Source organism: Salmo trutta, chromosome 17 (genome assembly GCF_901001165.1).
Source record: "Salmo trutta chromosome 17, fSalTru1.1, whole genome shotgun sequence".
Classification (NCBI taxonomy): Eukaryota; Metazoa; Chordata; class Actinopteri; order Salmoniformes; family Salmonidae; genus Salmo; species Salmo trutta.
In genome coordinates, this window is record NC_042973.1 from 43,948,023 (window position 1) to 43,960,745 (window position 12,723).

At 41.9% G+C, this 12,723-nt stretch overlaps 1 protein-coding gene across 3 annotated transcripts in view; it reads left to right on the forward strand.

Annotated features, from left to right (window-relative positions):
- Positions 1-12,723, forward strand: part of LOC115152252 (polypeptide N-acetylgalactosaminyltransferase 18) — a 91,786-nt gene that overhangs the window by 42,711 nt on the left and 36,352 nt on the right. For all 3 annotated transcript variants that reach the window (XM_029696921.1, XM_029696922.1, XM_029696920.1), the window contains exon 9: positions 885-980. In XM_029696921.1, coding sequence (XP_029552781.1) covers positions 885-980 — 96 coding nt within the window. The remainder of the gene's footprint in view (positions 1-884; positions 981-12,723) is intronic.

Consider the following 12,723-nt stretch of genomic DNA (forward strand, 5'->3'; position numbering starts at 1 on the left):
AGCAAAGAAAGTTTGAAGATGCCTGAAATTAAAAAAAAAATAGGTCAGTTTTATTGAAATATGAGTAATGACACGGTCCAAAAATAAGCTGTCCGCCCTTCTAACGCTTTGCTCGGTCGTTTGATGAGCACTTCACATCACAACTGTGTTTGAATTATTTGATGCCAAATCATGACACTACTGAGCATGTATGGGAGTCAAGCTGTGCATGTGATTATGTTGGCAGCTATCAAAACAACTTGGTGAAACGCATATGAATACATATTTGACAAGGATGTGATCACTAAATCTCACATGATTGTTTTCTGAAAAGTGAACATGATAATCTGAAGTGCACTGTTGAGAATGATATTAACATAACAAGGACATTATTCCACAATCATTTATTGAAAAATGACAGAATATAGAAACATAAATAAGGCGTAGTTGGAAAAGTGCATTCGTTATTTCTTTTTGTAGCTGTAGCTCTAAACCCTGCTGCAAACTGCAAATTTCTCCTGACTCAATTTGTGGTCAAACAGATGCTGCAGGACTATTTTTGTCACAATTATTTAATGGAAAAACATATTTCTTCCCTTGTTGATGTGAGGATAATGGAAACCAATTGTTTACACTATTGTGTTTTGTCTTTCGAGGCAAACAGTAATTAGCCTAAAGTGCTTCCATTTGTCAAACTGTTCGTCACACAAACCAGTTTTGTGCTGTATCATTCTATTGTTAAAGGACTAATTATCCATTGTCGTTTGCCAGATGGAAGAAGGCCGAGCTTGACGTCTTTTCCAGAAACAGATTGTCCATTAACGAGCTTCTGCGTTCTTAATCCGTCTCAGTCCCTCCTTCATGGTTATTGCATTATTTTCCTCCTCTCTGTCTGTCTCTTCCAGTTAAAGAACATGCTGAGGAATGACCTGTGTCTAGACCAGGGGCCTGACTCAGACAACATCCCCATCCTGTACCTCTGTCATGGGATGACACCACAGGTGAGTGCCCTCTAACCCCTCTATCTGTAAGGTCACTCCCAACTCTGTCCTGGTCCTAACGCAAACCCCACAGCAATTATTACTGTGTCTTTTCCCCACTTACAAAATAAGATCCTTGCTCAAACTATGACTCAAGCTATTCATCCTTGTTTCCTTGTCTGTGGAATGTAAAAGCTCTTGGAAAAGGTATTAGTGTTTCTCAATGCCTTGTGCTTTTATACTACTTGTCCCTTTTACCTCTTGGTAATGTGCTGGATTTTAACGCATCATAAACAATGAACGTCTGACCGTCTACATGTTCGCATTGCATAATTCATAATTGCAACAAGACAGTCTAGTACTGCATCTTGAATTTTTTTGAGGACGCTATGTTCCACTATTCTCAGAGATGTCAATATAATCGACTGGTGCCTGAAATGTTAAACCATGGATGGAAATCAATCTACACAGCTACTGTAGCTCTCCAAACTGCTGCACTTTCACTATTCTGTCTCACTGTCGTTATACATTTTTCATTTTTCCCTGAGACGTACATTTGGCTCATGATAGTTAATTGAATTATTATGCATAACACTTTCACATTATTTTTTGTTGCTGAAACCCAAGATATGAGATTAGTCCAAAATGCAGTTTAGTTCTAGACAGTAACTCTACAGGAATGACTGTAGAATACAAACAGAGATGTTTTACATTTGGGTGTTCAGGCTGAATCCTGCCTCTGTACTATGATGGAGTGTTAGGGGTTAGGATAAAATACCGTTGCACTCCATCAGTGTGTAAGCCTATACAAACTCTATCAGAGCATTATCTGGGTATTTGATGGAGGTGAAAGGTGGTTTTGTAGCGTTGACTATCATTAAATGTGAAGACTGTTCAATTATCAAACCAATTCTCTGTGTAATTATTCCGTAATTAAACAAATCACCGAATAGTAATTAACTAGGAAGTTGGGGCACCTTGGGAAAATGTTTGTCTAAATTTCCCGACTATAACTCTTCAGATATTTTATCTTATCGATTACAGTCTTCTATTAATGTATTATTACCTCATCATTCTCAATCCTGAACGTCGCAAACCCTTTATCTGCAATAACCCTAGCATCAAATCAGGAATCAGCGATATACAAATTGGCTTAGTTACAAGCTAACTAATCAATCGCAGAATGACATAAATACACACACAATAGGTCATACATTGGTTACTAACATGACACAAATCCAAGTCCCTAGTGGACGAAACTGATATGACAGCTTGGTAGAAAAAGGAAAGGGGTGGGGACAGCTCAAGAGCGGGAAACTCAGAGTGGACCCACTGTAATACAGTTGATAGCTACACTCATGAAATGCTAATACTTTTAACATGAACAGCCGCTCATTCAAAAAGAAATTGCAATTTACATATTTACAAGTGTATGCCTTTGTTGTCCATCTCTGTGATTGCCAAGCTGTCTGCTGGATAGTCAGTCGACAGAAAACCTCTGGTTTGTCCACCAGAGATCAAAGTCTGTCGTAGTTGTAGGTTGTTATAATGGGTACTTCAGAGTATCATTCGGAAATGTTCTTAGGACAGATGCGTTTACCAGAATAAAGTATTTAAACAGCTGAAGCCTGAATAATTGGTTTTTAGTTGGTAGATTTCTTCACCATTTCAGCGTGGGGATAATCTCCACCTTTTCTGGTCTTGTCCTTTGGTAGAGTTGCCAACCATTTCAACATGTAGCGACAGCTTCCATGTTTTCTGGTCTCTAGAGTAGTTTGAACCACTTCACACACCAGCCTCACCCGGCACAGTAGTTAGAGCATTGGGCCAGTAACCGAAAGGTTGCTGGATCGAATCCCCGAGCTGACAAGGTAAAAATCTGTCATTCTGCCCCTGAACAAGGCTGTTAACCCACTGTTCCCCAGTAGGCCGTCATTGAAAGTAAGAATTTGTTCTGAACTGACTTGCGTAGTTACATACATTTATTTATGTGTCTCCAGAGAGTAGTAGCCATTTCAACGTGGGGACCTCGTCCCGGCGTTATCTTGACTAAATGTACATTTTGTCGCACGTCCTTTTATTCTGGAGTAGAAAAGGGGGCGTTCCATGACACCGATGTAAATGTCTGTGGTCACTGACTAGTTAAAACTTTATATGAAAACCCATACTCTCATTTAGAAGGCTAACATCACATTTAATCTTTTCAAAAGTATTCCTATACTCAATCATTTATTTTATACAACATCCAGATGCAAACCCCATAATTGAGAAGTGTATACAAACAACGGAACAGTAATGTGTGTCTCCTGTCCTCATGAGGTCACCAAATGAAACAAACTCAACATGATTGTCCCTTAAGTGTTCACGGACCACTCCAACTGCTTGGAATACAGAAATACTGTTCAATTATTCAACCTTTTGACATCCAAGTGTCTCTCTGTGTTCCACAGTTACATTCCAATCTTCAATACTACTGAGCCCAGAGGCAGTGTATTTTACGACCGCCATAAAGCGGGAGAGAGAGAGAGGGCACTGTAGAGCGGACCCACTGCAACCTGATCCTTCAGATCTTCACAGGAGAGTTATGACGGTGGTGAATGTCATTGACCATGAACCAGCAACCAATCAGAGTGATGGCGTGTCTACTATGGGGGAGGTAGAAGAGTATTTCCTGTGGGAACGGATGGTCTGCCATGCCACCAGGAAATTCCTCGCCTCCAGTAGCGATGTGTGGGTAAAATCTCTGGGGAAGCCGAGCCAGAAAAAAAGCCATATTACAACCTATGTGTTGTGGAAATTGCGTTGTTTGCTCTGTAACCTGTTAGGCCTATATCACGGTGGCAAGGCATATGAACTAAGGCCCAGACAATAAGACGACAGTGGCAGAATAAATTCGACCACACCTTTTTGTTTCATCACAAAACCAGAGGGCAACCTATGTTCGGTGAAGTCCACAAGCAATTAGCTTTTAACAAAGTTACTTGGCCTTCTGCATGGTCAAGCAAGTTAATGTTACCCCCTAAAATACACCTTTTTGATTTTGTTCATTTTAAGTCCTATTGTTTGGAACAACGTACTCTACAAGTACATTACATTTCCAGAATGGGCTCTGTGCTAATTCTGAAGTTCTGATGCATTTTATTAGCACTACCAACACAGTGAATGGTAAATATATTCAAAGGGAAGTCTCTCTGCTGGTGATTTGCTGAATGTGCAATCCTAAAGGAGGCTTGTGATTGGTTAATTACCTATTATGTACATTTCTATGTATAAAATGGCTTATATCAATAAAAGTACCAGAGAGCTCCCCCAGGAAATGTGGTGTTTGAAGAGTATATTGTTCCAAATATAATTTCTTTATGTAAGAAATATTTATGATATTCATATTTTTTATTGAATAAATGAATGTGAATGTTTTTATTTCAGAAACTAGACATAATCCATATTTGAGAGAACATTATAAGGAGTATAATGACACCAAGATGTTGTCTGTATAATATACGGTTCACAGATCATAGGGTCTTATAGGAGGCATGTAAATAGGAGGCGTGTATATAGGTCTAAAAAATACCTAAAATGGCCACTTAAAAAAAAATCTAATAATGTATGGTTTGTGATGCAAATGTAAAAAGCATGTCTAACATCCTTCCACCCAATTAAGTTTCTATGTGAGAATTGCTAAAACAACATTCTAAGATACCAAAAATATTTTTCGCATGGAATCGCCCCATTAGAACTGGTGTTACCTAGGAGACCAGACCCTAGACTGTGTGGAGATATGGAGAAAATCCCAATTGGCACTGCACTGGGTAGGAGAAACCTTTTAGAGATCCATATTTCTTATCAAAGGATCTTATCAAAGAGCACTCTACAGGTTACTGCAGAGTGAAGGGGAGACCTAACTACAGAAAAAACACTGAAAGAAATGTGTAATTCTGTCTTGACTGGTTTGATCTATACTGTGGTACTACCAAAGGTGGTATCAAGGCACAAGGCGAGACCCAAATGCAGACACAGGAGGCAGATGGTTGGAGTCTTACAATGTTTATTAATCCAACGGGGTGGTTGTTTTCAGTCGTCTGTTACACTTGTTGAAAGTTACTTTGGCATCTTTGCTAATTAACGTTAGATGCATTGATATGATATATCTGTGTGAAATTAGTTCCATAATGAAGGATTGAGAGTTGGCTTTGATAATTGACAGCACCATCTCTTCCTTGCCTAGCATATGCACAGAAAAGTGACTGTCAGGAGGAGAAAGAGATATTTATTTATTTGCAATGAAGTCCTTGCTGAGTTAATTGAAGAGGGATTAGTACATGTTGGCTGTGTAATGTACAAATCCTGACAGTTACTGGAGTGCTACGAACACATGTTTTGTTCTTCTATCCTTGTGGGGACCTAAAATTGATTTCCATTCAAAATCATTTTTTCCTTTACCTTAACCTGAACCATACTTTGGGGTTTTGGCAATTAGACCCTTTGATTTACATTTAAGTAATTTAGCAGACACTCTTATCCAGAGCGACTTACAAATTTGTGCATTCACCTTATGATATCCAGTGGAACAACCACTTTACAATAGTGCATCTAAATCTTTTAGGGGGGGGGTTAGAAGGATTACTTTATCCTATCCCAGGTATTCCTTAAAGAGGTGGGGTTTCAGGTGTCTCCGGAAGGTGGTGATTGACTCCGCTGTCCTGGCGTCGTGAGGGAGCTTGTTCCACCATTGGGGTGCCAGAGCAGCGAACAGTTTTGACTGGGCTGAGCGGGAACTGTGCTTCCTCAGAGGTAGGGAGGCGAGCAGGCCAGAGGTGGATGAACGCAGTGCCCTTGTTTGGGTGTAGGGCCTGATCAGAGCCTGAAGGTACGGAGGTGCCGTTCCCCTCACAGCTCCGAAGGCAAGCACCATGGTCTTGTAGCGGATGCGAGCTTCAACTGGAAGCCAGTGGAGAGAGCGGAGGAGCGGGATGACGTGAGAGAACTTGGGAAGGTTGAACACCAGACGGGCTGCGGCGTTCTGGATGAGTTGTAGGGGTTTAATGGCACAGGCAGGGAGCCCAGCCAACAGCGAGTTGCAGTAATCCAGACGGGAGATGACAAGTGCCTGGATTAGGACCTGCGCCGCTTCCTGTGAGGCAGGGTCGTACTCTGCGAATGTTGTAGAGCATGAACCTACAGGATCGGGTCACCGCCTTGATGTTAGTGGAGAACGACAGGGTGTTGTCCAGGATCACGCCAAGGTTCTTAGCACTCTGGGAGGAGGACACAAGGGAGTTGTCAACCGTGATGGCGAGATCATGGAACGGGCAGTCCTTCCCCGGGAGGAAGAGCAGCTCCGTCTTGCTGAGGTTCAGCTTGAGGTGGTGATCCGTCATCCACACTGATATGTCTGCCAGACATGCAGAGATGCGATTCGCCGCCTGGTTATCAGAAGGGAAGATTAATTGTGTGTCGTCTGCATAGCAATGATAGGAGAGACCATGTGAGGATATGACAGAGCCAAGTGACTTGGTGTATAGCGAGAATAGGAGAGGGCCTAGAACAGAGCCCTGGGGGACACCAGTGGTGAGAGCGCGTGGTGCGGAGACAGATTCTCGCCACGCCACCTGGTAGGAGCGACCTGTCAGGTAGGACGCAATCCAAGCGTGGGCCGCGCCGGAGATGCCCAACTCGGAGAGGGTGGAGAGGAGGATCTGATGGTTCACAGTATCAAAGGCAGCAGATGGGTCTAGAAGGATGAGAGCAGAGGAGAGAGAGTTAGCTTTAGCAGTGCGGAGAGCCTCCGTGACACAGAGAAGAGCAGTCTCAGTTGAATGCCCAGTCTTGAAACCTGACTGATTAGGATCAAGAAGGTCATTCTGAGAGAGATAGCAGGAGAGCTGGCCAAGGACGGCACGTTCAAGAGTTTTGGAGAGAAAAGAAAGAAGGGATACTGGTCTGTAGTTGTTGACATCGGAGGGATCGAGTGTAGGTTTTTTCAGAAGGGGTGCAACTCTCGCTCTCTAGAAGACGGAAGGGACGTAGCCAGCGGTCAAGGATGAGTTGATGAGCGAGGTGAGGTAGGGGAGAAGGTCTCCGGAAATGGTCTGGAGAAGAGAGGAGGGGATAGGGTCAAGTGGGCAGGTTGTTGGGCGGCCGGCCGTCACAAGACGCGAGATTTCATCTGGAGAGAGAGGGGAGAAAGAGGTCAAAGCACAGGGTAGGGCAGTGTGAGCAGGACCAGCGGTGTCGTTTGACTTAGCAAACGAGGATCGGATATCGTCAACCTTCTTTTCAAAATGGTTGACGAAGTCATCCGCAGAGTCAGATGAACTCGTGGATACCATTTTTATGTCTCTGTGTCCAGTAAGAAGGATGTTAAAGATAGTAGTGGCTGGCAAACTAACTAGCGTTAGCATAATGACTTCCAGTCATTGCGCTTACGCTAGTTAGCAATTGCGCTAGCAACTTTCTTCAAACTACACGCAGAGACATACAAATGGTATCCACGAGTTCATCTGACTCTGAGGAAGTAGATTTCCAAAATCCCTTTAACCCAAACCCTAAACCTAACCCCTAAGTTTAAAATAGCCTTTGTCCTTATTGGGATGTGGGAAATGTCCCCATGAGGAATAATTTTACTTGTTTTACTATCCTTATGGGGACGTTTGGGGGATTTTTGGTCCCCACAAGGATATAAGAACCGACACACACACAATTCTTGACATTTAACCTAATGAAGCATCATATGTACAGTAGCTCAGTAATAGAAAGCAGGAGCTCCTATGTCATCAACTTCAGCCTGCTGAAAAACAAAGAGGAACATTAATAAAGAGCTCTCATTAACACAAGGGCCTTTTGTTCTAGCCCATCGCTCTGAATTACTTTCTGTCTGTCTGTTATTTCACAATTGTTACATTTAACAGAAATGTTCCATCGGGATTGAGGCTTTTCTCGCAATGAATACGCTATGAGATTTTTATATGTTAGGGATTGACACGCTCCCTTTGTATTCTTCGTACAGAGAGGCCATTGTTCCACACGGCTCAGTATAAAAAACGTAGAAGTTATTTTCAATGAATCTTAGAGACTGAAATGCTGTGGTATCGGTAACAATATGAGTGTAGGCCAGAATAAGTATATTGAAATCTTAAAGATAATGGATATCATATATGCTTCTGTAATAGTGTCGTCTCCGCAATATTGTGCAGTGCATTCGGAAAATATATTCAGAGCCCTTCACTTTTTCCAAAAATGTTTACGTTACAGCCTTATTCTAAAATGGATGACATTTTTTTTTAAATCCTAATCAATCTACACACAATACCCCATCATGACAAAGTGAAAAGGGAGAAAGAAAATCTCTAATTTGGACTCATCAGACCAAAGGACAGATTTCCACCGGTCTAATGTCCATTGCTCGTGTTTCTTGGCCCAAGCAAGTCTCTTCTTATTGGTGTCCTTTAGTAGTGGTTTCTTTGCAGCAATTCGACCATGAAGGGCTGATTCACGCAATCTCCTCTGAACAGTTGATGTTGAGATTTGTCTGTTAATTGAACTCTCTGAAGCATTTATTTGGGCTGTAATTTCTGAGGCTGGTAACTCTAATGAACTTATCCTCTGCAGCAGGGGTAACTCAGTCTTCCTTTTCTGTGGCGGTCGTCATGAGAGCCAGTTATATCATAGAACTTGATGGTTTTTGCGACTGCACTTGAAGAAACTTTCAAAGTTCTTAATGTTCTGTATTGATTGACCTTCATGTCTTAAAGTAATGATGGACTGTCATTTCTCTTTGATTATTTGAGCTGTTCTTGCCATAATATGGACTTGGTCTTTTACCAAATAGCCCTATCTTCTGTATACCACACCGACCTTGTCACAACCCAACTGATTGGCTCAAACGCATTCAGAAGGAAAGAAATTCCACAAATGACCTTTTAACAAGGCACACCTCCTAATTGAAATGACTACCTCATGAGCTGGTTGAGAGAATGCCAAGAGTTGGCAAAGCTGTCATTAAGGCAAAGGGTGGCTACTTTGAAGAATCTCAAATAAATATATTTTAAAAAAAAAACTTTTTGCTTACTACATGATTCCATATGTGTTATTTCATAGTTTTGATGTCTTCACCATAATTATACAATGTAGAAAATAATAAAAATAAAGAAAAACCCTGGAATAAGTAGGTGTGACCAAACTTTTGACTTGTACAGTATGTCAACCATCTGATTGAAAAACAGTCCGTCTTTAATAGACAGAAAATATTTATTTAAGCAGCCCTTATACTTTAGAAAAACCTCGCTTTAAAGCACTGAAGACAATGATTTATGTTTTCGTCTGACTTTGGAATATTAATGATTAAAACAAAAATCTGAGTTATTTTGCTTATAAAAAAAACGTTATTCTTCCAGAACGACTTCGCACGTATTCGAAAAGCAAATAATTTATCACAACTGGGATCAAAATATTAACTCTCTTATTGAAAAATGTCACATCAATCCTAGAGCTTTTTTTTCAGAGCCAATAAATTGTATCCCCAAGCAATTTTTATTTAACTTGTTTTCTGCTCAGGAGAGATGGTGCATCATATCAGAACTTGTGAAAATAACTCCCTTTTTAGTATTCTGAGGTATTGTGAAAGGGAATGTGAAATTAAGACATGAAAATGGTTGTCATTTTATTAAGTCAAGCTCATTTCAAAGACAACTCCATTGAGGCCCATTAAGACGGGGTGTAATCTTATCAACAACAGATTAACATAATCACATGGTCCCCTGAAGCTTGCAACGAGATATGGACTTACTGTATTTCTCCTGCGCTCTCCCTAGGAAAATCCATTGAAACCAGTGAATGTTTACAGCACATATCTTACAATCATGGGATGCAGCTGTACATAATATTCCCATTATTGTGAAAAACGAGATGCAGAGCTTGATCTCATTTATGGCCTACAGAGTTTAGTTGAAAGGAGAGAAAAATATGCACATCCAACTAAATGTACAGCAAGAGGACTTTTGATATCATTATAATTATCAAATAAATCAAATCAAATTTATTTATATAGCCCTTCGTATATCAGCTGAAATCTCAAAGTGCTGTACAGAAACCCAGCCTAAAACCCCAAACAGCAAGCAATGCACGTGAAAGAGGCACGGTGGCTAGGGAAAACTCCCTAGAAAGGCCAAAAACCTAGGAAGAAACCTAGAGAGGAACCAGGCTATGAGGGGTGGCCAGTCCTCTTCTGGCTGTGCCGGGTGGATATTATAACAGAACATGGTCAAGATGTTAAAATGTTCATAAATGACCAGCATGGTCAAATAATAATAATCATTGTAGTTGTCGAGGGTGCAACAAGCACGTCCGGTGAACAGGTCAGGGTTCCGTAGCCGCAGGCAGAACAGTTGAAACTGGAGCAGCAGCATGGCCAGGTGGACTGGGGACAGCAAGGAGTCATCATGCCAGGTAGTCCCGAGGCATGGTCCTAGGGCTCAGGTCCTCCGAGAGAAAGAGAGAAAGAGAGAATTAGAGAGAACATATTTAAATTCACACAGGACACCGGATAAGACAAGAGAATACTCCAGATGAAACAGACTGACCCTAGCCCCCCGGCACATAAACTACTGCAGCATAAATACTGGAGGCTGAGACAGGAGGGATCAGAAGACACTGTGGCCCCATCCGATGATACCCCCGGACAGGGCCAAACAGGCAGGATATAACCCCACCCACTTTGCCAAAGCACAGCCCCCACACCACTGTAATAAATGCATTTTTTTATGACCCAGAGACTGACAGAGATAGCAAAGGCAAAATATCCTGCAACACCACAAATGTAATTTATTTGATCAAGTGTCCATGCAGATTGTCGTATGTGGGAAAGACGCGTAGAGTGCTTAAAACAAGAATCACGGAACACAGGAGTTGCGTTAGACATAATGATATCAAAAGTCCTCTTACTCTGCATTTTTCCCAGGCAAAGCACAACTTGTCCTTTCTCCCCTATCTGGGCATTGAACATGTGAAAATGCCGGGGGGTAATATTGACAATTTCCTCCTTAGACAAGAGTCCTTTTGGATTCATTTCCTCAACACTCTGTCTCCAAGAGGTCTAAATGAAGAACGAGACATAAAATATTTTCTATAAAATGTGTTCTGCTCATAGGGGGTGCTGTTTCCCCATTTTCCCTGTATATCATATTGTATACAAAATGATTGACACATTTAGTCTTTTACCTATCTATATTAGCCTACTTGACATGGATAAAAAAAGTACATGTAATTGTTTTTCCATAATGTCTGTGTAATATTTATTGTGAGGTTAATGTATTATATGCATTCAAGTGACTGGATGTTCATGCATCTAGAGGTTATTTAGGTAGGTGTGTTTCACAGTGGTGTATGACCTGACGAAGATCCAACTCGGATCGAAAGGTTGTCTTTATTGTGCATCTGATTAAATCACCATGGGAGCATACCAGAGTTGCAGACACAGAGTTTAGTTACCTTGATGACTTTCCATTCTTTCTCATCACCTGTATGGTTAGTGCTATCTGGAATCCTTGATGTCCCGGACCCTTTACTCAGTACTTTGTTGAAGCACCTTTGGCAGCGATTACAGCTTCGAAACTTCTTGGGTATGACGATTCAAGCATGGCACACCTGTATTTGGGGAGTTTCTCCAATTCTTCTCTGCAGATCCTCTCAAGCTCTGTCAGGTTGGATGGGGAGCGTCGCTGCACAGCTATTTTCAGGTCTCTCCAGAGATGTTCGATCTGGTTCAAGTCCAGGCTCTGGCTGGGCCACTCATGGACATTCAGAGACTTGTCCCGAAGCCACTTCTGCGTTGTCTTGGCTGTGTGCTTAGGGTAATTGTCCTGTTGGAAGGTGAACCTTCACTCCAGTCTGAGGTCCTGAGTGCTCTGGAGCACGTTTTCATCAAGGATCTCTCTGTACTTTGCTCTGTTCATCTTTCCCTCGATCCTGACTAGTCTAAACATCTCCACAGCATGATGCTGCAACCACCATGCTTCACCGTAGGGATGGTGCTAAGTTTCCTCCAAATGTGATGCTTGGAATTCAGGCCAAAGAGTTCAATCTTGGTGTCATCAGACCAGAGAATCATGTTTCTCATGGTCTGAGAGTCTTTAGGTGCCTTTTGGCAAGCTCCAAGTGGGCTGTCATGTGCCTTTTTACTGAGGAGTGGCTTCAGTCTAGCCACCCTACCATAAAGGCCTGATTGGTGGAGTGCTACAGAAATGGTTGTCGTTCTGGAAGGTCCTCCCATCTCCACAGAGGAACTCTGGAGCTCGATCAGAGTGAACATCAAGTTCTTGGTCACCTCCCTGACCAAGGCCCTTCTCCCCCGATTGCTCAGTTTGGCCGGGCAGCCAGCTCTAGGAAGAGTCTTGGTGGTTCCAAACTTCTTCTATTTAATTATGATGGAGGCCACTGTGTTCTTGGATCGTCAGTGCTGCAGACATTTTTTGGTACCCTTCCCCAGATTTGTATCTCGACATAGTCCTGTCCCAGAGCTTTACGGACACTTCCTTCAACCTCATGGATTTTTCTCTGACATGCACTATCAACTGTGGGACTTTATATAGACAGGTGTGTGCCTTTCGAAATCATGTCCAATCAATTGAATTTACCACAAGTGAACTCCAATCAAGTTGTAGAAACATCTCAAGGATGATCAATGGAAACGGGATACACCTGAGCTCAATTTTGAGTCTCATAGGAAAGGGTCTGAATACTTCTGTAAGTAAGGTATGTCATTTTGTTT